Raw genomic sequence first — 25,091 nt, forward strand, 5'->3', positions numbered from 1 at the left:
GAGCTGCAGTGATGGGGAGCCATATGAGACAATGAGGATTTTTGATAATGTCGTTGGAGGAGTATGGAAAAGGGTCCATCCACCCTTTAATCCACCAGCTTAGTCTCAAAAGAATAAGATCTTGTAGCTGTGGTAATTGAGTAGATACTCCCTCAAATAGTTTTGGATTCCTTTCCTTCCAGATTGTCCATAAGATGATGAAAAAACTTGCAGCCTATACCTTCTTAAAGAAAGCTCCCTTGTTTGGAAAGTCCCATTGATCAAAAGCATCCTTCAAAGAAAAGGGGGATACCCATGAAATTCCCCACAAGTGCATCCACCAACACCATAATTTTCGAGAGAGATCATAATGAAGGAAGAGATGTTCCGAATTTTCATGATGAAACTTACAAAAAACGCACAAAGAATCTAAAATGGGGATAGTACCAAGTCGAACCAACTTATCTTTAGTGTTTAGTCTACCAAGGATGGCAAACCAAGCGAAGATCTTAATGTGGTAAGGCACGAGTCCACACCAAATACCTTTCACAGAGTCAAGGTGATGATGGCATCGAGCTTTAGCCAGCTCTAATAGAGAACACGCCTTTACTGAAAATTTTCCAGCTTTCTCTGGGGTCCAAATCAGTGTGTCTACCCCTTCCTGCAGAAGAACCACCCTCCCAAGCAATGAGTTAAGGGCTACACTTTCCTGTGAGTCATGAATCCTAAAGGCTCTTTTCCATGATAGACTCCATTGCCATGCATTCCTATCCCAAAACCCACACGAACTAACCAAAGCATTTGGGAACTGGGTGAGTAAAAAGAGGCGTTGGCAAACTGATTTGAGGGGGAGATCACCCACCCAAAGGTCATGCCAAAAGAGAACATTAATTCCATCACCAATTTTCTTCAAACCAACGTAGGAATGAATTTTTTTGCCACCTCATGGTTAAGAATAATATTGCATATTTGGTTCCAAGGACCCCCCTTTTAAGGTGGTGAGAGATTATGTATTGAGAGGGTAGAGTCGTACCCATATTTGGACATGATCACGTTTCGCCAAAGAGAATTAGGCTCTTGGATAGCCTCGAAACCCATTTGAAGAGGAGAGCTATATTTTTGTCTTGGAGGTTGGCCAAGTTCAAGCTCCCATATTGCTTGGGGAGCTCAAGAGTGTGCCACGCAATAAGAGGTAGCTTTTTCTTTTCCGAGTTAGCACACCAAAAACTAAAGATAATATCTTCATGTTCAAAAAAAAAATTACTCATATGATGGGTAGTACACAAGTAACCCACAATTTTTAACATAACGCCAACGGAGTGAAACTCGATTAGCCTCTAGATAAATCATAAATGTACATTAGTACTAAAGTCATTTCTTTTCGAATTTCGCTTCTAAATTTTTTCAAGGAATAATTGCTTCTAATAATTTAACCTTTTGGTATTTCGCAAATAATAATGTATTTTTTTGATTAATTCTGAATAATACAATCTCTATACCTGATTTTCTTTGTGTAGGATGAAATGAAAGTTTACTTAGAAAATTGGTAATTTCTTTTCTTTTTATATGTTTTAAGCAACCTTTTTATGTAACCTTTTCACCAATTGTCCACCGTCAAGTTTAGCTCTTTTCTAGGTTTTATCTGGCTTTATTCTACTAAAAAAAAGGGGTATAAAGGTTGCATTGTTTTGGAATAATCAAAAGGTTGATTTTTTTTTTACATTGGATGGAACATATTTAAGCCCCGTTCTTTTGGACTGCTTGAAACTAAACTGAACTGAAACGAATTAAATTGAACTGATAATGAAAATAATAATAATATAATAAATAATAATAATAATAATACTAAAAACAATAACAATAACAATAAATAATAATAATAATAATAATAATAATAATAATAATAATATAATAATAATAATAATAATAATAATGCAGTAGTAGTACTACTATATTTTTTTATCGTTCATATGTACACAATAAATAATAAAAATAGAAACACACTTTAGTATTATTTATTGAAATAGATATTTCTTACATGAGGAAATACCATAATCAATACACCCATAACCTACCAGAAGGAAGATTTTACAAAATTCACAAATATAAAAATTCACACATACAATAGTTTTATTCAAGAGGCATATGGCCAATATTTATTTATTTGATATATTTTTTATTTAGGTTGAAAACCCCTATATTACAAAGATGTAGAACCCCATAAGCATGCATTTAATTACCAAAAGGTAGCATCACATCGGTAACATTTCTCTTGAGCAATGTCCTTAATTTGTATACCAGCATCATATATCACCCCTGATCTCCAGTTAGAAGGCAAGACAGATCGAGTTTCATAATACTTTCTGTAGTAATACCCAGAATTTACCAAGAACCTAAATTTTAGTGGGCCTGATAACATTTTTTGTGCATCCCACACTGCTCCATGAGTTCTCCTCATTGGGTTCCAGTTCCTTGAGCCCACCTGCCCAAACAAAAGTAAAGAAGAAAAAAAAGTATAATGTTACTTACCATTATTGATTATTGTAAGGAAAATACATAATAATAATGTTACTTTCTAACGAGGTTTTTATGCACTTTAGAGTTTAGAGTACCAATGCAATATGGTGTTCTCCGTCTGATACATGTACACTACGCACATATGAAGGGGTTTGAGTTTGCCGAGGTTACAATTTAATATCAAATATAGTCAAATTAGTACAAAATTACAATATAGTACCAAAACTCAAATGGTATCAACTGTTATATTTTGGTACTAACAAATAACAATATTATACTAAATAGAGTGAATTTAATTTGGTATCAAAATTGTTGGTAATTATACCAATATAGCGTCAAGTTGTTACCAATATAGAACTTACTCTCCAACGCGTAAAATTACCAGTGTGCCCCACATTTATTGTGCACGCGGTTAATTGAAAACATTATTTTTCTTGATACTCTTAGAATTTAGATGCTATGTAGTGAAAAAATGGCTGAAAAACATGTTTGATACTAAAATACTCCAGATCCTTGCCATTTTCCGTGTTTTATTAGCAAAAGGCCAATGGATATTAACGGTCTTTTTCATGCTTCACAACTCTTAGATATATCTTCAAAACTTACCATAGCTACATCAACTGCAGTGATTTCAGTTTGACCACCTTGGTATAAGATCTTAATGGCCAAATAATAGGGTTTGTTGCTGGCCTCTTCAACTCGTAGTGCAAGGTTTCCTCGGTAATAACAAGGCACCCTACATCATATAAAATACAACTAACATAGTTAAGATTGCATAATCATGATGTAAAAAGTTACATAATTGTAATTATTCTATGCAATGAGAATAAGAAGCAAATTCAATGTCCTCATTCTTACCTCTTGTACTCAATGTCAACAACTCCAAGTTTCAAGAGGTTTTCTGAGTGGCCTTTGTTAGCCATTGTTATCATAGCCTTTTTGTTAAGGACAAAGTCTCGACTACTATCACCGTGAGAATCGGCTAGCATTACCGTGGTCCCTTGGCTCCTGCAAAGTCCCGGGTGCTTACATCTCACCTGCATAATAAGTTTCAAACAAATCATATTCCATTGAAATATACATTCGCTGTTTTTTTTTTATCTTTTTCACTTGAAATTTCGACTTTGTTTGTGGAGAGAATCTTTTCAATTATTGATGGAGGTGTATAAATTAAAACAAAAAGAAAACAGTTGGTTGGTCCTAGACGACTCCTAGTTAAATAAAAAAAACCAGACCTTATAACAGGCACCACAGCCAGCACCTTCTTTATAAAGAGAAGGCTGCCCAGCGGCAAGTAGTCCCCCGTTGAAATTCATGGCCAAAGGCCCATATCCACATGATCCAGCTGCATGAATGAACGAAACTCATCAAAAGTAGCCAGAGAAGTATATAATTATATCTTAGTGTGTTATCATGTTGCTCATGCATGCAATGGTACAATTTCAACACATTTATTTTACAACCGGCCTCTTCTATACATTGCTTATTATACACATATAAGGGTATTTTTTTACTCATTTGAAATCATGCCGTTTCTCTTATTTGCTTATTTAGGTCCGCCCAAATGAACAAGAAAAAGGATTTGCGTATGATACTCCCAAATAATATATAATAGTATCTGCACGTATAATATTGGTATAACTTAAGATGTATATGCAGAAACGAAAGGAAGGAAGAAATGAAAACGAAGATTACATGTAAATAGGGAGCCGGTGTAAGTAGCCTTTGATTGATGCAAACAACGATCACAAGCAGATGCAGATGACAAGAGAATGAAGAGGAAGCTTAGAACAATGAGTGCCATTATTCTTAATTCAATAATTAGTATATATGTAATATGTTATGAGATTTGAGTTATGATGGATGAAGCATATATGGAGTTCGGAAGCTATATATATAGGCCATGCACCTGTTTCTTGCTGTAGATTAAAGGCTTAGTAGCTGCTTTTATCAAGTAAAATCCAGGGAAAAACTATTAATCAGTCCAATACAATTGTAGTATTAACAGTGGAACTTTAAAAAAAAAAATACTCGTTCCAAGTTTTGCCTTACTTATTTTTTAGTTCTTACGTACTTAAGAAGAACAATGTACAAAGCATTGACCATATAGTAGATTACTAAATTAAAAGTCAAACTCACCATTGGGTTGGGACTTTGGCCAATAGTTTCTAGAACCATATGTTACCTAATCCTTTGAGGCACAATTTGTCAAAGTATTCATTGGATTGTACAAAATGTAAAAGACCATTACAAGATTAAGACTTTTTTTTTTCTAGGATTAGAACAAAATTACAACTATTACTCTATTGAGGTGTTCTATCCTTTTTTTTTTTCTTTATTCTTTTGTTAAATTCCTTATTAAAGCGTTTTTTGTTTTTGTTTAAAATTTTAATTTTTATGGGCAATATTTTCCAATTTATTCCCTAATATCCTACTTAACAGGTTCTACTTATTTCCACTTACTCTTTGTCTTTATCCGTTCATTTTTATAATCGTCATTTACACTCGAATATCCATACCTAGAAGTCTCACTTAGAGGGGATGGTTCATATGGTGTGATATGGGTTTGGAATCATGAATGAAATCAAGGTGACAGGTTTGGAACTTGATACCTAATATCATGTGTCTGGTTTAATTTAGGAATGAAAAATTATACCTAAAGGTATTGATACGAACCATACCCAACTACTCCCCTTGGGTTTCTAAACCCTATACCTTACGGGTTTGAGGTATGGTTTTTAATCTATCACTTTCTTAAACAAACACTAGGCATAGGATTTACTTATTGTAAACCCATACGTCATACCATAATCATATGAACCAAACGCTCTCTTACCCTCATTAACTTCGCTCGCCCACTTATTTATGTACTTCGTCAAGTTAAATTTGTAACTCCTTTACGAATTTCAACAATAACCTTATCGATCCATTAACAATAATGCCACTATAACCATTTGTTGTATAATATGAACACTATAAAAGGGGGGGTGAATTATAGTAAGAGAATAAGCGTAACTTTTTGCGGAATTAAAAGCTAGCTAGGGAACACACAATAAGAACACAAGAGATTTTAATGAGGAAAAACTTCTTAGGCCCAATAGGAAGAAACAACCTCGACCACAAGGGATTTTAACTCAAACTTTCCACGAAAATAGGCCAACTCTGTTACAAACCTATTAATTCTCTCGAGCCACAACTTGAGTTCCTAAACTCAAGTTCACAACAAAAGTTCCCACTAACTGTTGTTCCTCTCAAACTTTACTTGAAGTTCCTTTCCTTTTTCCTTTCTCTTGCTTCACTCAAAGCTTTCTCACACTTACAAAAGTTCACTCATATCCCTTAACCAAATAAATACAATTTCTGATAACAATGGAAGAGTAAAAACAAAAGATAGTAAGTATGAATTCTCTTTGGAACAAGACACTGACACTTTAGACAACTTAATATTTTAAGTTATGTCAGACACAAATTAATCTTGGGATTAGGCGCCTATTTACAGAGTAAGTAGTCACGAATTAATTTACCACTAATTAACCCACTAAGCCCATGATCTCAACTAATTAAATTATTTGGGAACAAAGAAGCTAACCCACTAACTCATTAAACGTGTAGCAGTAAGTATTATGTGATAAGTGGTTACTTGGGGAATAATTGAACCTTTTAAAATAATTCAATTTAAGAAAAATATATTTTCAATTTATATGAAATCCACCCAAAAAACAGATTTAATTAAAGAAGAAAATCGTTTTATTCATTAAAAATAAAAGATAAGATTTTAAAATAGAATAAGGGAAATTCTCACTAGTACCATCTAACTATCGACATTTCTCAATGGTAGACATTTTTTTAATTATCTTCCCAATAATACCACTATATTTATGACTTTATATTTAAAGTGTTTTATTCTTAACAGAAATTAGGCTAAACTTTAAAAGTAACTAATAAATATTTTTAAAAAAAGAATATCTACCCTAATCTAATACTTGGCTGCCATACGCACTACCCAACACCAAAAATTCATCCTCATCAAAATTGGACCTTCCTCTGTTAATTGGAATGTGATGAATCGTTGGGATATTGAATTATAGGAGGAAAAGTTAAGATAATGGGTAAGATTGTATTTCTAATTTATAGCCATTAATAATTTTAACTTATTTTTAATAAAAAAATCAATTTAATTAAGAAGTCATAAACATAGTGGTACCATTGGGAAGGTAAAAGAATAATGCCTACCATTGAGAAAAGTCGATAGTTAGATGGTACCAGTGAGAATTTCCCATAGAATAATATCTTTTTCAATTAAAAGAAACAATTTAAAAATCTTTTCCTAACTAATTCCCTAATAAATTAGCGGATCTAGGCCAAACTTAACTAGGACTCCTATTTTACTATTATAGGCTCAACATTAATTCGGTTTAGGTGTTCTTAATTACGTTTCTAAGTCAATTCCCAATCATAGTTCCTAAACTCTACCAGTGTCTGTTCCTGTCATGAGAACATAACTACGTTCTTTTGAGAATTCAACTCCAAACATCTTTTACCTTTACTCGACCTTAACACAAAAAATATAATACCTCCTAATGCATTCTAATCTTCATTCCAAGCTTGATTCTTCATCTCATAAACATCTTCACTTCGATCTTGATTAATTCTCCTTTCTTTAATCTTCGATCAAGTATTCTCTTTGTTCTTCCATGAATAACCTAACATCATACATAAAATAATACAAGTATCTTTTTATGGTTAAATCATTTTCAAAACTTAGGGTTTTCACCATTATTATTTTTAAAGAAAGTTGAGTTTAAAGAGTAAGCTCATTTACGTGTTGTTGCTAACCCCATTTATGAAGAGTTTAGATCCAGTAGAGTTAGTAAATAACTCTAACACGTAGAGTTTAACAAATCATAGCCATTGATTTTGAAATCAATGGTTTATATATTCTTTCCCAAAATTCCCCCTATTTTCCCCAAAAATCCTCCCCCTCCTTATCTCTTTCCATAAAATCTGAGTCGTTAATTTTAAAATATAAGGTTAGGATTCAACTCCACTATGTAGAGTTTTCATCAAACTCCACCGAATCCGAACCCATTTATGAAATATCACAAAACCACATCACACATTGTTTGTAATACTTTTTAACGAGATCATCTCTAATGCTCTAATGCTTGCATCTCTGAAATTCTGACTATCATCAATGCAGACATTTTTTAACTAACAAACGTTGTTACTAATAAGAATTAGTAAGATTGTAATGCCATAACCTATTAATGCTCATACAGTGTTACTCACAATCGACTATACCACACCACCATTTAAGCATACAAACTAGAACCTATCACACTAAATATATACTTCCTCCATTAATTTTTAAATGCAAAAAAGGGATATTTTTTGTGAGATATAAAATATTCTTTTGTTGCATTTAAAAGAAACGAAGGAAGTATTAGTTTTGTATTTAGTATTTTGACGGATCAGGAACTTGTAACTGGGCAGGTCCAAGTTCCCAAGAACAACCATAAAAATGAATAAAATTCCTTTACTAGACTTGGAAATGAAGTGTGCTGTACATATTTGCAATCACTAAGCTACTACACATGGAGATATATGCACTGTAACTGTACCCATGTTTTCTTCTAAGCCAAAATAGCGTATCAATAATAATTTATTTTTTCCCTTTTTCTTGAGATAAATCAACAGTGGAGTTGCTTCAGTTTCAGATTGATTTCTCTGAGAGAACCGAGATAATATCATCCCGCGCTTTATCAAGAGCAGCTAACAAATTCTCAGGCTTCCTTCCGCCTGCTTGTGCAAAGTTAGGCCTTCCGCCACCTCCACCACCACATAATTTGGCTATAGGTCCAATAAATTTCCCAGCTTGAATCCCCAGATCAACAACTCCTGGTGTAAATGCAGCAACTAAACTGACTTTTCCTTCACCAGGAGAAGATCCCAAAATTACAGCTGCTGGATCTTCCAGATGATTCATCAAGAACTCAGCCGCGCTCTTGAGTGAATCAGCATCAGTGTCATCCATAGACTCGACTATTACCCTAATATTAAGAGGAAGAGAAACATCAAGTCGTGACTGCGAGATTACCTGTACTAGTTCTATTGAAATAAGCTCCAGGTATCTGTATTATGTAACAACGAAAATTACCTAATTTTCTTTGAGTTCCCTACAGGAAACGCTTTATCAAGAATGGATGATGCTTTATATACAGCAGCTTTTGCACGTGCAGCTGAGACTTCAGTTCTTGCCTGTCGTAACTCTTCTAACAGGGCTTCTACCCTCGGCGTAACTTCCTCTGCTTTAACCTTCATAAATCAAAAGCATCATAATAAGAAAATGTTAAGAAATAAACAAAACATAATTTACAGGGTTAGGCCCTGCCATAAATGCATATTAGAGTAGCCAAAACTGAAAATGTTCAATATACAGGTTCATCGTGTAAATGGTGTACTGTGAATGCAATTGACGCCTATAGCTTTACATCAGGGATCTATTGGCTTGAACTGAGCCATTTCCTCTGATCAAAGTGGCAAGGAATAAAATGACATTATGCATTTGCAGTGAATATCAGAGAACGTACTTTGAGGGTAGAGCATAAATTCTTCATATAGTTGTCCCTGGTTGTGATGTATTCAATGAAAGCATCACCTGCCACAGCTTCGATACGTCGGATGCCAGATGCGACCGCCTGCTCTGAGATTATTTTGAAGCCACGTATTTCAGATGTATTGCTCACATGAGTGCCACCACAGAGCTCCAAGGATACACCAGGAACTTCTACAACACGTACCTAGGCACAACAAAGTCAAGGAATTTGCACACACAATGAGTCATTCTTTTTTCTTTCGCATAGTAAAAGTTTTAGAACTTATGTAATTGGCAGGAAATTGTCTCAATTAAGACTATGCAACTCTTTCCTGTTTTTTTTTTGCTTCTGAAGGCTCTGAATGGTTACCTAGCAGAATACATTCTTAGTGCATTTTCTAGCAAACCACTGTTTGGTAAGAAGATACCTGGTTTTTATCCCCTTATGTTCATACAAGTTTAATGTTGACAGTCAAGTACAAGTGTTTGAAACTGTCACCTGATGTACGAGAGTCAGCTCTAGATAGGTTAAAGGCCAAAGTGATCCAGATCATTAGCAGGGAGTTAGAATGTAGCAGATCTACTTAACAGCCTAAATTGGCTTGATAGATTATCAAAATGATCATGCTGTCTAGATAGGTTCCTGTATGTGACTCACTTCCTTATGGATTATCAAGGTGAAAGTTCAGCTGTTGTGATATAGTAATTAGATTAAGAAAATGAACAAGAAATTTGCACGGCAAATATTCAATCCATTATAGTTATGGAAGACAATTGTCCTTCAGAGCTCTGTTCTTCATTTCTTCCCTCCCCCCCCTTCAGAAGTTGTCTAGAAAAAGAAGATCCCAACAGCAAATGTACCTTTGGAAGTTACAAGTTTGTAAAGCTTATACCAAGAGGATGGGAGTATCTCGGTCCGCTCTTCATCATTTGTCCTTAGTTTTTCTGTCTGTAGCTTTTACCCTTAGTTTTATTTTAGAATTTAGTGATGGCCACTAGTGCGCGCTGCGCAGGCCGGGCCGTGGGCCGTAGCGGGGTGGGCTGAGATTTCACGGCCCAGTGTGAAATTCATGGGTTGGGTGGGCTGGTCCGTGGGCTGAAAAGTCTTGGCCTACACCGGTCTGTTATCGGTTTTCACGGTTCGGGAAGGATGCCCGCTACAGTTGGATTATTGTATCGAAATAGAACTTTTTCAAACACTCCAAGAATGTATAATTTTTCTCAAATTTTTCATTGAGAGGGAAAGGATTAATTCCTTTTAAGAAATAAAGTTTTTGATCGGGGTTCTGGCGGTTCGTGGGTCTAGTGGGTTGGACCAGGATGGCGGGCCGGCATGAGAATTTTTTTTTCAAAATTTTATAATCATTGAAATTATTCATTATTGTTATAAAGAATCTTTAAAATGAATTAAAATATATACAATTATTAATATTAATGAATAATTTCATTATTTTTAAATTTGATTGAATTATATTATATGCAATTTGATTAAATATATACAATTTGATTAACATATACTTGGTTCAATATTTACTTGGACTAGGCTGGTCCGATTCATGGGCCGAGCCGAATCGGTTTCGTGGTCCCGACTGGGTGGTTTTAGTAGCGGGCTTTAACGGGCTGGGATCAAGAAATCTAGCCCGCCCACCATTTCAAGGTTCGAGTTTGGCTGGACCGGGCTTTTTGCGGGCCCGACCCACGAGGTAGGCTGGGCTAGATGGGTTGGATTGGCCTGCACTTTTGGCCATCTCTATTTTAGATAAATCGCATTAATATATAAAGGCCAAAGAGGTTGTTTGCATGGAAAAGAAGGTAGGAAAATGGCTGGATCCATGAAGTGTGGAAGATTGTCCTGTTGAATTCAGATGGTGTACTGGGGAAAGAGGGTAAAAGAAGACTCCCAGCAAACGGTTAGGCGAGAACAGAGTACTTGTTTAAGTCTTGAAGATCAAGTTTCTATTATTATTTGTTATAGAACACATTATGGATATAAAAATCTAACCTGTTCTCCATATTTTTCTCCAAACATTGCAATAGCCCCAGCTCTTTTAGCATCATCTAGTGCCATCACTTTAGTTTGAAGGAGGGTAGCATCCCCAACCCATCCATTGATAAGCCCTTCAATTTCAACAATTTCGTTGTCTGAAAGTGGACGATGGAAGTTAAAATCAAACCTTAGCCGGTCAAAGGCCACCAAAGAACCAGCTTGTGATGTCTCCTGCCCTACGACTTTCTTGAGTGCAGTTTGTAGCAAATGAGTAGCAGTATGATGAACCTGAACGCAGATTATATATATAAAAAATCTCATGCATCAAAGAGTAGTGCAAGGTAAACCAAGACGGAAAAACTAAACTTAAGATACTGATCTTAAACACACTAAGTAGCGTTATGCTACAATTCAATTATCAGTCACACACTACTCTCTCTTCATCCTCCATTCCTCACTCCTATCACTACATTTTCTTCTCTAGGACCTAAACCTCAATTGCATCAACAATTTCTTCTCAGTATAAATCTAAGAAATTCTACTTGAAATAACACTAGACTGAAATACGTACCTCAGCCCTTTGTCTGAGTTTGGGATCAACTGCAGCCTCTACTAGTTGACCAACTTCCAAAGCACCCTCTGTTACGATTCCCTTATGAACAAATATGCTGCCAGAAATTTTCTGAACATCTTTCACCTGCACAACACCATTAGTTTGACTATCAGCACCGCTGACATAGAGAAACCCATGGTCTCCTATTTGGCCACCTGATTCAGCATAAAACGGAGTTTTATCCAGCAACACTTCTACTTCATTTCCTTCATCAACCTGCTTTGCAGGCTTTCCCTTCACCAACAAACCTTCCACCATAGCTCTTGAAGATAGGGTTTCATATCCCAGGAATTCAGTCTCGGAAATGGTTTCCGCTAGATCGGCGTCACTTCCAACTGTAAGTTTAACAGCGTTATGAGCTTTCTGGGACTGCTGTCTTTGATTCTCCATCTCAACATGAAATTCATTCATATCTACCTCAACTCCACGCTCTTGCGCAACTTCTATGGTTATCTCCACAGGAAATCCATAAGTATCATACAAAAGAAACGCATCTTTCCCAGATAAACAAGGCGGACATCCGTTTCTACTGCCAACTGATAACGCTTCTATTAACATCTGGTCAAGTAACTTTTCTCCTCTCTCCAATGTCTGTACAAACCGTAGTTCTTCCCTTCTTAACTCCTCAAGAATGCGAGCTGCCTGGCCTCTCACATCTGGGTCTATTTCAGTGCTTAGTTCTATTACTTTCTGCGCTATAATTGGCAAGAATGCCCCTTCTGGGTTTCCTTTACCATCACCTTTTATGCCAAGCAGCCTTCCTGTGCGGACAGTCCTCCTGATAAGTCGACGTACTACATAACCTCTTCCAATATTTGATGGCATAACACCATCTGATATAAGATAAACAGCAGCACGAATATGATCCCCAATTATCTGAAAAGAATAAAGCTTTCAGATGAAAACGGACAAGCTTAAAGGACAAGATTAACTCTTCTTTTTATGAACAAATACATCCACCACATACTTTAAGTTTTGTTTTCGTGGAATCATCAGCAACAACATAGGATACATTTGCCAATTCTGAAGCCTTCTCCATTATTGGATAAATTAAGTCTGTTTCGTAATTATTTGGAACCTGCAAGGAACAGATGGCTGAAAACTATGCTGGGTAATAAATATCATGAAATTGAACATAAAATGGAGCATATCTACTACAAGCTTCATGAATAGGATCCTTAAAAGAAAGTTTCGGTTTCCAAAAAAAGCAGGCTGTTAATGATCGAATTTCCTGTGAGCAAATAATTTTTGTTTACCTTCTGAAGTATACGGGCTAGCCTTTCTAGACCAAGACCAGTATCTATATTTTGCTGCTTTAAAGGCTCAAGTGATCCATCTTCTGTCCTGTTGTACTGCATGAAAACCAAATTGTAGAATTCAAGGAACCTTGTATCATCCCCTAGATCCTGCGTTGATGAGCATAAATAACAGATATAATTTTCATATATGTAGTTAATTTTCATCAGTAAATATGTTCAAAATGATGAGGAAGAGCATGAAGAAATAACTAAGAGTGGAGTTAAGATGTATACGTACTACGTTCAGACCACCTCTTTCAGGATGGAGATCATAATAAAGTTCAGAGCATGGACCACAGGGACCAGTTACTCCACTAGACCAAAAGTTATCTTCTTCTCCCATCCTTTTAATCCGCTCTACGGGAACACCAACCTGAGCCATGACAACAAGTTTGTATGATACTTCAATCCTAGGTTTCCAAATTGTAAATATATCATGCAAGATGTACTTTAGAAGTTGAATTACTGAAGAGTTATAATGTTCAATTCAGCTCAATCAAATTGGAAACAACTACGAATATCACATGAAAAAAGTTCAAATATGTCAGCCTAGGGCCCTAGAAGAATGAAAATAGTAGCAAATGGACCTTCACTGAAAAACTACTATGAGTTTGTGACACAGTATAAATTCAAAAAAAAAAACTCAGATTATAAATAGGCAGAGAAAAAAATCTGTAAACAACCTAGCCAAATTCTAGATAAATATAATGATTTTAATTTCTAAACCAGCTCACCTCATCACGCCATATTGCGAAAGCTTCGTCATCATCTTCATAAACACTAACCCATAAATTGTCAGCTGGCAAACCATATCTGTAAGAAGACACTTCATGTATCAATTACTTGTTCTCTATGTACCAAGTTCCATGAAAAGGATGAGTGTTATTAACAGGATTATAGAGCTTTGAATAAATTTCAGTAAACCACCAGGATATTCACTATCATTTAGCACAGTATCATAAGTATCTCTGAAGTCCGTTTTCAGATGTTTTGACTTTGAAAATCCAGATACTAATAGATTCTCCATATAGAAATGTTTTACCCTATCCTTTTCCACAAACCTTTAGAGAAGGCTTCCCCTTAAATATGTGCCACTTGTAACTTGACGTGTTATAACTATTTCAAGATGGTATTAAGAACATCACCAAAAGACAATTTCTATACTAACAACCAGCCATCTATATATATATATATATATACACTTATAATTCATTAACTTTAGATATTAGTTTAACTTACTCTTTCATTGAAAGCTCCCATGCCTATACTTATGTGAGAACTTATATCATATATGAGAACAGATTCATGTTTAGCACATACACCAACACTTTTTAGAGCATATGCAATACTTTTTAGAACATACTTAAATTTTTGGCTTTAGAACGTATTCAACACTTTCTAGAACATATGCTATGATTTTCATAACAATAACTTATAGAACATATGCTATGATTTTTAGAATATGAAAACATCTTTTTACGTAAAAACCTAATCAACACATATACAAATACTGATATATACATGTTTTAAAATTTCAACCTTATGTCGTAAATTATTTCAAGTATATTCTAAAATATTTTAAGTGTGTCCCAAACTATTTCAAGTATGTTCTAAAATATTTTAAACATGTTCCAAAGAAGAAAGCAAGTAATTTACAAATAATTCCGAGAAATTTCGGTGTGTTTTTGGTAATTTTCAGTTGATTTTTTTTTATTCAAAAAATGCAGAATTAAAGGATACAACACTATTTATATTTAATTTTTTCATAAATTTATAAATTAGGAACATCAAAACTCAAGTGCGACTATTTAGAACATGACAAGTATATAGAGCACAACAAGAGCTATTAAGAACACAGTAAGAACTATTTGGAACATAATAAGAACTATTTAGAACAGAACAATGATTATTTAGAACACTAAAAGAACTATTTAGAACACTAGAACAACTATTTTAGAACATATGATTTACTATATTTAGAGCATAAGAACAACCACATAAAACAACCTTTTTTAGTATCAACAAAATAAGCACAAAATTAACATGGGGAGAAAAATATGTTATGAAACATATGCTCTAGAAATTGAAGTACATACTTCCTAAAAAAAAAAAAAAAAAAAAACCTAAGTATGTATCCTCAAAAAAAAAAAGTTAAATAAATATGTTGTTCTAAAAAGTGTTGCGTATGTTCTAAAAATTTAAGTTTGTTTTCCTAAAAAAATATGTAAGTATGTTCCCTAAAAAAAATTATGTTATTAAAAAGGTATTTCCTAGAAAAAAAAGGTTAAGTATGTTGTTCTAAAACGTGTTTGCATATGTTCTAAAAGGTGTTTCACATTTTCTAAAAAGTTAAGTATGTTTCATAAAAAAAAATTATGTATTTCTAAAAAATGTTACATATGTTATAAACCTAAATTTGTTCTCACATAAAAAAAGTGTTCTCATATAAGAGATGTGTTCTCACACGAGTCTTCCCCTAAAAATATACACACACTTATAATTCATCAACTTTATATATTAGTTTAGCTTACTCTTTCGTTGAAAGCTCCCATGCCCACACAATAGCCTCTTTTTTGAAGTAATCTCCAAAGCTGAAATTCCCACACATTATAAACATCGTGTGATGGCGAGACGTCCGACCAACATTCTCCACGTCATTAGTACGTATGCACTTTTGAGCAGTAGTAGCCCGAGGCACTTGTCTAGGAACCTAATCATAGTAAGCTCAAGGTTATAACAAAGGACATGAGAAACTTAATCAAGTATGAAAATAGACATCCACCGCCAATAATGAAGGTGTTTAAGAATTTCAAATTTTAGAAACAGTCTAGGAAGGTACACAAATACACTCCTAGGATGACAACCCTCCTCCGATTCATGTCATACAAAATCAAACAACACATGCACCTACACATCACATGCCTTGACGTACTTCTCCACAGATAATATAAAGAGCACCGCAAGTTAAAGTACGGTCATGAAGGTATATTAACGAAGTAAGATAATACGAACATCATCCGAAAAGTGATAATAGTATCATTGTTACATAAACCTCATGAATAACAAGGCATCGAAAGCAAGGTAATGCAAAACAGAATACCTGTCCCAAGAATATCGGCTTAAACTGAAGCATTCCCGCGATTGTCAAGAGGACAGTAGGATCGTCTGGCACAAGAGATGCACTTGGAAGCACCTTATGACCACGGGTGGCAAAAAATTCGAGAAATCTCCGTCTTATTGCATTCCCACTATTGGGGTGATCAACACGCTTCTCCACCATCTCTTCAGTCAAAGGCTGTGCAGACGCTGAAAACTGATAATTTGAGTTTAATATCCACATTAATAGAAGCTCAGAACAATTACATACTTTTGTGACAGCAAAACATACAATCAAGAACCTGATACACTTCTGGTGAGAGTTCGAACAGCTCGTGCTTGTCTAATATTAGACTTCCCTCCAGGGAAACTACTAGAAGGTGCTAACACCAGCGTCCTTAAGATCAAACTTGCGTAACTTCTACTGCCTATCACAATAACAAAATTCCAAGATTTATAGAAAGATATAAAAAAGGTCACATATATTTAGTTCTTAGCCTATATAATATAAATCTAACATATGTAAGAAATTCTAGAATCACATAACTCCACTGATGAGATAAAACAAAGCTAATGCAGGACATTTTTTTATGATAGAAGTCATGAATTCTACGAGTTGTAAACATTCAATTTGGTCAAAGATCTCAGCAATCAGTTGTAATATGCAAGAATCCAATCAGCATAGAGTGTTAGGATAATAATGGGCATATAACTACAGGCTACAGCAACAGAAGCAAAATTAAAGCCACATCTACAAGGGAATCCCAATAAACCTCAGAAGTCAGATCACTGCACCTCTAAGTTTAGAAAATAGAAATGGGGGGGGGGGGGGTTAATTTTTTTTAATAGCTTATGTATAGTCTTGAAAAAAGGAAATAAAGAATAGGAAATCAAGAGAATCCAAATTCATCAACCCCAACTAGGCAACTACAACTCTTCTTACGGGTATGTTTGCCAAAGTAGTTGTTATTGCCTTTTTGAAGCAATTAGGATGCATTCTCGTCATCTAAAGAGAAAAGGTGTCAAGTCTCATCAGGTTCCAATCAAGTATGAACATAAATAAAATCACGGCTGATGAGTTCCAATAATCAAGTCTTATAAGTTCAATTCAGACAAGTAATAACTAATAAGTTCTGGTGAAGATAACGCACCCTCAGATATCATATTACTAGTTGGTTAAATTAGCTTTAGTATAAGTAAAAATAGAGTAAATGAGATTCTAAATGCGGTATCTCGCTAGTGACCATTGCAAGACCTTGACTTGTCACATAAGTTTGAATTTCATAGTTCTGTCTCTCTACCCCGAAAACTACAATCTTTAGCTTTTCGAAAACGATATCTCATCAAATAGGAACATGCACCTAGTTCATGTAGAGGATGGTGCACCCGCTCCTAACGACGTAGTTTTAACATTTTAAGAGTCCATGACTTTGAGAAAAATGTTGTTGTTTCCTTAAATCTTGCAACTTGTTTCACCTTTTCAAATATGATTGTTAGCGAGATTCCTTTTTTAAAAATTTGAATTTTAAAGTTACGTTCTTTTTGTTTAGACGAGATGTTCATTTACTATATGTTCGTTTCATTGTGACCTATGTTCTTTTGTAATTGGAGATTAACATGTTCTTTAATTTTATATTATGTGTTCTTTTATAAGAATAATATGTTATTTCGGATGCACAATGAGCACTGTGCACCCTCGTGCATAATCCACGCTTTGATAAAGCTACCTCATAAAACTCTAAACAATCACTAAAAAAGCGCTTAATCCTACAATCCCATTCCCATTAGTTTTGTACTTCATTCCACAATTTACCTAATTACACCCCCTAACTCAAAGTATCCACAAAATGAAGTTATAAACCATCAAAACAAAGAAATTCCTTCACTTGGGTTACTACTTCCATGTTGTATTCAGAAAAACACTTACATAAACTTAATTCTCTAGGTTATCGCCACAAAAAATTCTACTTCAAACTATAGAAAATAAGTTTGAAAAATCAACAACACAATTCAGCCAATTTCAACAGTTCGGATAAAATCAATACTGCTATTCTTTTCAATACCCACAAAAATCTAGTGAATTAGCACCAACATGAGCTCAAATTCAAATTAATTGAAAAGAAAGAGTTTAAACAGAGAGTAAATTGATTTAAAGTTAGAAAGAAGAATGAATACCATGTGAAATGGCGATTCTGGGTTTTGTTCTCGAGACTAAACTCGAAGTGGGTAGTAGCCCATGGCTCGCCATTTTTACTTCACTAAATGTTTTCTCTCTCTACTTTCTCTTTCTAATCCGGAACCAGAAAATATGGCCGTTTAATTTAACAGTTGGGAGGGATGGAAGAGAGAAGATAAGCTTCCATACTTATTAGATAGTTATGGGATAAATAATCCACATGTTTTCTCCTTTTCCAAACAAGAATCTCACTTTAGTTATAATGTTGCGATAACAAGTTATCAAGGTCTCTAACTCAAATTTTAGGGTTTAAGATTTTTAATAATCTATGGTAATTGGTAGGTATCTAATGAATTACTGGCTAGACAATTACAAAAACTAATAAATTAGGTCATGATCATAAATCATATTGGTCAAAAAATTAGCATTTGTTTAATCATATTTGTTGTGCACTGGTATTATGGGTAAGACAACAACTTCGAGATTTCGGAGTTATGATTGATAATGTGCCTATTATGTGTGATAAATTAGGTCATGAATCATATTGGTCAAAAAATTAGCCTTTATTTAATCATATTAATTGTGGTTTAGAAACAAATATTTCTGTGTTATTTGATTGACATTATAATTTATGAGTAGTCTATCTTTCTATAAAATAAGAATAAAAGAGGTTGTTTGGTTGACATGAGCATGAACTTTTGAATCTTCTAGGTCAATAGAATTTTCCATTAGAATTCCAACTTGTTATGCTCAATCAAACAATATCATCCAATTCATAGGGAGTGATCAGAATTGCTAGAATTGGAAAATGGTTTTTTCACTAGGTACCCCTGTGGTTTTTCAAGATTTATGGGGTACCCCTACTTTTTTTTAATGCACTAGGTACCCTTACTATTTCAATAAAATTCACGAAATGCCTGTAATGACTAACGGTGTTAAGTTTCCGTTAGTCATTAATCCTAATTAACCCTATAATCCTAAACAACTCTCTAACACCTAACCCTTAAGCCCTTAATGAGAGGAGGTAAGGTGGTGGATGAGTGAGGGTGAGGTTTTGAGAAAATCGACAGGGGAAGGGGGTTGCTGCTGGGGGTGGGGGTGGGTTGGGAAAATCGACGAGGGAGGAGGGCTTCTGCATGGGGTGAGGGTTGGAGGGGGGAGAAGGTGGTGCTGGTGAGGTTAGGGTTTGAAGTTATGAGGTTAGGGTAGGGTTAAAGGTTAGGGTTTAGTTAGTTAATTAGGGCTAGATGGGTCAATTAACCCTAATGACTAACGAAAACTTGACACCATTAGTCATTAAGGGATTTCGTACATTTTACCCCCAAAGTAAGGGTACCCCATGAATTTTGAAAAACCACAATGGTACCCGGTGAAAAAACCGATTGAAAGTGTAACTTTGTATAAGTTCTATTTTTTTTAAAGGTAAGGAGAGTTCCCTTGAAAGAAGGAGAAATATTAAGGATCCTTCTTACAAGGGATGAGAATCAAATCCTTGTCACAAAAGTGGAAGGAAGGCCTCACAACCATTAGGTCAACTTTGATCCTCAAATTATTAGTTTTAATTAGAGTTACCACTTTATTAAACACTAAATTACTAGGTACCTAACAAGTATGATATGTGATCGCTGAATGCTAATAAGTTAAATCGACCATGTATAACAATCAAATAGACAGCAACTGAAAAAACATGGAAATTCATATTACATTTAAAGAGAAATAAAACATAATACAAATATATGTACAAAATTCACTACCATGATGTAATATCTACATCATAACGATAATAAAATCAATGTTAATATAAATAAAATTGGAATTGAATAGACCCTTAGAAACTATACCTTTTTTATTTAGATAGTTTATTTGTACGTGAAACTTTTTTGTCTTTAAAGGTGATTGACGGAGGATCATTTTAACGTAAGAGAAGGTAAGAGTGTTCTGTTTGAGAATTATTAGAGAGAGTTCGTAAAAGTATAAAATTCATTTTTTTTTGGACTGAACTTAATTTGTCTGAACTAAACTAAATCGAACTTAATTTGTCTGAATTGAACTGAACTCAATGGAACTGAACTCTATTAAAACTGACACTCTCTTTTGGTCAATGTTTCCACGTTTCAGGCACTTTTCCGTTTCCGATGCTTTTTAAAACTTCCGAAAACTTCATATTTTCTCTTGAAAGTAGATAGTGGTTTGAAACGAGACTAACATAGTTTTTTGTTACTTGAAGAAATATTTTCCCTAAGAAAGCTTACTTTTTCTTTCAATGTCTTTAAATATCTCAAAGTATAATCCTAATCTACTTTCAAAACTTAAAATATTGATTTCTTGACATTTTTCCCGCATTTCCTTACTTTTTTGCACCTTAGGTCTCTTCCTCTTCTAGACAAGAACCTCCATATATTAATAGGAAATTATATAATTTTTGGGCTCGACGCTATGCTATATTGCTATGGGCCTTTGAAAATAAGTTTGTCAAGAAGAAATTCATTTTTCCAGGTAAAGCTCCCTCAAAAATAAAATTTCCCAATTAAAGTCATCGTTTTTAGTTAAAAATTATAATCGGGGCTACAATCATAAGTCCTTAAATTATTGTTACTCATAAAATCTCTAGTATAAGTGAAGAGGAGAGGACATGGTGTCCACCACCTTTTACAATTATACCCTTAACTAACGAAGAAAAAACAATTACAGCTTAATTCTATCATTTATTGGTTTTAAAGAAAAAGAAAAAAAATCTCTACTTACAGTTATACCCTCAACTAACAAAAGACAATTACAATTTCTCCAATTCGTTGATTCTTTTTACAAATTTAAAACAATACGCTGAACTTTGTGAGCAATTTTTGTAAATATTATTATGTAATTGAGCATTCTATTTGCACATTGTGAAAGTATTGGGTCAGACTGTCTGACCCAATACTTTCCGTCGGACGACCGCCTTCCATCTGCAAATAGCATCAATCGCCTCTCCTCTTTCCCATTTTTTTCCTCCACTGCCATTCTTACACTCACCGTCTTTGTCTATCTTCAACCTCTTCAATAAATTCATTCTTTTCTTCAATAAAAACTGATGAACAAAAATTCGAGATTACAGGAACATCAAATGAAATAAGAAGAGAGAAAGAAAGAAAAAAACCTCGATGGCGGTAGAAGAGGAGGAAGAACCACACCAGGAAACATGCCAATGGCGGTCGTCGGAGAGAGAACGAAGTTGGAGAGGAAGGAGATGAGGAAGACGAAGTTGAGAGAAGTTTTCTACGTAAATTCTTTCAGCTTGTGTTGTTTTTCTTTCATATGGTCTTCTGTGTTCTTTCAGTTGCTATGTAAATTCTTTCAGCTTGTGTTGTTTTTCTTTCATTTGGTCTTCTGAACAAAAATTGAAACCAACTGATTTTTTTTTGAAACCAACTGAAAAAAATTGAAACCAACTGAAAGTCGTCCGACCAAATATTATGGTCGGACGCATCTGACCCAATACCTTCTCTTGCACATTATATATGTTGCCTGTGTCAGGAAGGTTGCTCTTCCCTGGCGATCCAAAGCTAGTTATAGCTCAACTTCAAAAGCTGGGCCAACATGCCGGGCTCTGGCTCCGCGCACCTGTCCTTTGTTTTTGATAAAAAAACAAAATGGCCCCTTCATCCCTTCCCTAATGAACATGCACCATGTGCATAAAACTAGTTTAGTGAAATTTAGCACAATAGGGCCCACCTTTTTCTTAATGACACTTACTAAGTTTACGTATCACGTGCATAAACCTAGAATTTTCTCATTATTCATAAATGTAATTTATTTTGTTGTATTTCTCCTACATTTTTAGAACTTTAGAGGATCCAAACACACTTTTTTCCTTTTAACTAGTTATTAGGCCCGGGCTATGCCCCGGATAAGAAAATTTTCATTTATTAAAATTGTACTTTGATATAATAGCACTAAATACTACTTGGTCTAGTGGTTAAAACTTTAGTACATGAACTTGAGGTCACGGGACATAAACCTATACTATGCAATTTCTAATTTTTTTTATTTGTACATGGATTACATGATCTAAAACTCCATAGGGAGAGCGCCACGTGGCACCGTGCCTGGTTTACGCACGCCTTTTAATATATTAGTATAGATATGAAACTAGTGAGTGTTCCGGGTGATGCTCCGGGTCGTTACTTTTTGTAACTTTTTTTTTCAAGTTAGGAAAAATTGATGTAATTACATGATACGTAATTGCATGATTTTTGAAAAATAAACCATTAAAAGTTTTGGGATGAAAGCAATAAATTAACTTTCTACAAGGAATTGAAGTAAGAGTTTATGTCTATAATAGTCTCTTGTTGTTATCATAAAAATGTTAGCTATCTAACTACTTGTGCAAATCTTTTAATGAGATATTTAAAAAAGACCTTATGATATTTTATTTTGAAATACTAAACAATGGTGTTATGTTGGATTAATGGTTAAGCTTTCACTTTTGTTTCAAAGGTCACGTGATCGATTACTGGGACACAAACTATTTCATGAACGCCTTTTAATATATTAGTATAGATATTTACTTTAAAGCGATGCTGTTTGGAGTGACTTGGACTTAATTCTCTTAATTTAGTTATGTGTCAACTTAATCATTTCTCTAGTCGTGAAAAAACTCATAAATAATGAATCTCAATATAAAAATAATGATAGATTAAAAAAAGACACATAATAATATTTTCTTTCGACAAAATGCACAACTTTAGGTAAGCTATGTGTCACTACGTGCACCAAATGGTGTAAATTACATCATTAGTTGCACCATAGTTGGTGTTATTGGTTCCACTTTATCTAGATACCAATAAATTATAATTTATTCCTTAAACTTATGATTACATCATATTAGACTGTGTGTTCACCTCAACCAATTTAAATCGTAATGAAAGTATTTGTACAAATTGAAATTATTTGTTACCGAAAAACTTATTTTTGTGATATAAAATAATTTTTACTTAATTTTAATATTAATTTATGTTGAATTGAACATGGTCCTACTACACCACTTTTCAATACCAATACAAGAAGTCAAGAACTAACACTTTAATATATGCATAAACTCAAGACACACAAGTAAACAAACATTGCTTATGATTCCATGTATCTTATCCAAATAGTTGGTCACTAAAATTAAAAGAAGTCAAAAACAACTATATTTTGATAGTAACACATAACGTATGGAATATATAATCCACTAACATGAGAATTATATAACATCATTATCTTAATATGTAGTATTCCATATGCCATTCCATAGCAGACAAGCAAGGGAGCCTTTTGGTTTCACACAAATGACATGAATCATTCATACACAATTTAAGGCCTCATTTAATTTCCTTTCTAGTAATTCCTTTCTGATGAACCACAGATTGTTCGTGCAGCCGTGCTACTGTTAGGACATAGGAGACACATTTGCTTAGACTTGCACGAAAAAAATGCATATTCATAGCATTATTAGTACTCTAGTGATCTAGTCCATATATTAACAGGCAAACTTTCACATTTCTACCAATTTTACATGTTTTTGCTCCAAAAAACCAGCTTCTAAGAAGTCAAGTACAAAAAGAGTGTCCTTGGTTAATCACCTAAATCTATTTAGTTTGTGCATTATATATAGTAACTTATACCATTTCTTCTTTCCCTTAGAACTTCTGGATTTTTATCTTGAAGCTAAGAAGATCTAATTTTTTTCCAAGAAAATATGGTAATGAGTACTAAGAAACTGATCACACTGGCAAGAAAGTGGCAAAAGAAAGCAGCAGCTAGAAGAAGAAGAGTTACATGGTCTAAGGCTATAAGAATAGCTGACAAAGGTCATTTTGTGTTGTACACGAATGATGGAAACCGGTTTATGGTTCCGTTGTTATATCTAAAGAGCGCGGTATTCAGAGAACTGTTTCGAATGGCAGAAGAAGAGTTTGGGGTGCCTAGTGATGGACCTATCACGCTGCCGTGTGATTCAGGTTTCATGGAATATGCAATGTTTATAATCAGCAACCATGGAATTGTTGATCTAAATGAGGCGCTTCTTAGTTCTCTTCTTAACTAGCTGACTTTTCTGCTGCTCATCTTTGGGACTAATTAGCTTAATTATGAGATTCATGTTTTCTTTCTTCTACTTTGTAATAATGCTTTTAAGTAGCTTGATGCCTTGATATGAACTGCTAGTCACTCAATGTAAATTCAGGTAAACGCGCGCACACACACACACTCAATATATATCGCCAGTGGCTGTAATAAGTCCAACCAGCCAACAAAACGAATGTATATAAGTATGCTCATATAACATTAAATCAAAAAATATTTCAGCCCATCAGATGCAGCGTTTCAAGTCACCCCAAATATATGTTATCAGTTTTCTGATTTGTGCTTGTCATTTGTCAAGAATCCCATTAATATCTTAGTGACTGTTATCAGCAACGCCATATATGCATTTATCGGTAACTTAAGTTGAACCATCAACTAATGGCGTGGTACATGACATTTCATATAAGAGTTTGTAAAAGTATTTAGTAATTTCGGTATCTTTCTAGTTTCTAGTTTCTACCAGAAAACAAGCTAAGGGTGCAAGTAACAATGGTTACTTTTTTCGTACTGTATGCCTTATAAGGTACAGAAAATTAGTCCTGCGGGCTAGAGTTTCATTCCTGTAGGATATATATGTCAAGATATGGGCTATTTATGTTAATGCCAGTTGTTTAAGCAATGTTCAAACAATTTCATTTATCCTGATATCATACGAAACAAGGACTTATGTATGTTTGTTTTCTGTCAGATGTTAGACAATTTTCCTGGGCTACTTGATGGAATAC

At 34.3% G+C, this 25,091-nt stretch overlaps 3 protein-coding genes across 5 annotated transcripts; 1 reads left to right on the top strand and 2 right to left on the bottom strand.

The window, feature by feature from the left end:
- Positions 1–1,966: 1,966 nt before the first annotated feature.
- Positions 1,967–4,516, bottom strand: LOC104904178 (expansin-like A1). The gene is made up of 5 exons (XM_048636317.2): positions 4,192–4,516; positions 3,732–3,841; positions 3,355–3,533; positions 3,103–3,232; positions 1,967–2,461 (listed from the first exon to the last, which is right to left on the bottom strand). The coding sequence occupies exons 1-5, from the start codon at positions 4,298–4,300 to the stop codon at positions 2,216–2,218; spliced, it is 774 nt and encodes a 257-aa protein (XP_048492274.1). The 5' UTR covers positions 4,301–4,516; the 3' UTR covers positions 1,967–2,215.
- Positions 4,517–8,012: 3,496 nt separating this feature from the next.
- On the bottom strand, positions 8,013–18,468 carry LOC104903847 (alanine--tRNA ligase, chloroplastic/mitochondrial). Of its 3 annotated transcripts, XM_010691971.4 has the most exons (13): positions 18,261–18,468; positions 16,388–16,513; positions 16,090–16,295; positions 15,521–15,699; positions 13,724–13,802; positions 13,228–13,362; positions 12,948–13,097; positions 12,659–12,769; positions 11,650–12,567; positions 11,094–11,366; positions 9,087–9,296; positions 8,654–8,811; positions 8,013–8,546 (listed from the first exon to the last, which is right to left on the bottom strand). In XM_010691971.4, exons 1-13 carry the CDS (start codon positions 18,331–18,333, stop codon positions 8,210–8,212), a joined length of 2,955 nt encoding a protein of 984 aa, XP_010690273.2. In that variant the 5' UTR covers positions 18,334–18,468; the 3' UTR covers positions 8,013–8,209. The 3 variants fall into 3 exon arrangements, with proteins under 3 accessions (XP_010690273.2, XP_010690275.2, XP_010690274.2); XM_010691973.3 differs by lacking the exon at positions 18,261–18,468 and having other exon boundaries at positions 16,090–16,302; positions 16,378–16,514; XM_010691972.3 differs by lacking the exon at positions 18,261–18,468 and having other exon boundaries at positions 16,090–16,302.
- A 5,512-nt stretch (positions 18,469–23,980) lies between these two features.
- On the top strand, positions 23,981–24,328 carry LOC125493678 (auxin-responsive protein SAUR64-like). The gene has a single exon (XM_048637162.1). The coding sequence runs from the start codon at positions 23,981–23,983 to the stop codon at positions 24,326–24,328; it is 348 nt and encodes a 115-aa protein (XP_048493119.1).
- Positions 24,329–25,091: the final 763 nt, after the last annotated feature.

The sequence above is a fragment of the Beta vulgaris genome, chromosome 9 (assembly GCF_026745355.1).
Source record: "Beta vulgaris subsp. vulgaris cultivar EL10 chromosome 9, EL10.2, whole genome shotgun sequence".
NCBI lineage: Eukaryota > Viridiplantae > Streptophyta > Magnoliopsida > Caryophyllales > Amaranthaceae > Beta > Beta vulgaris.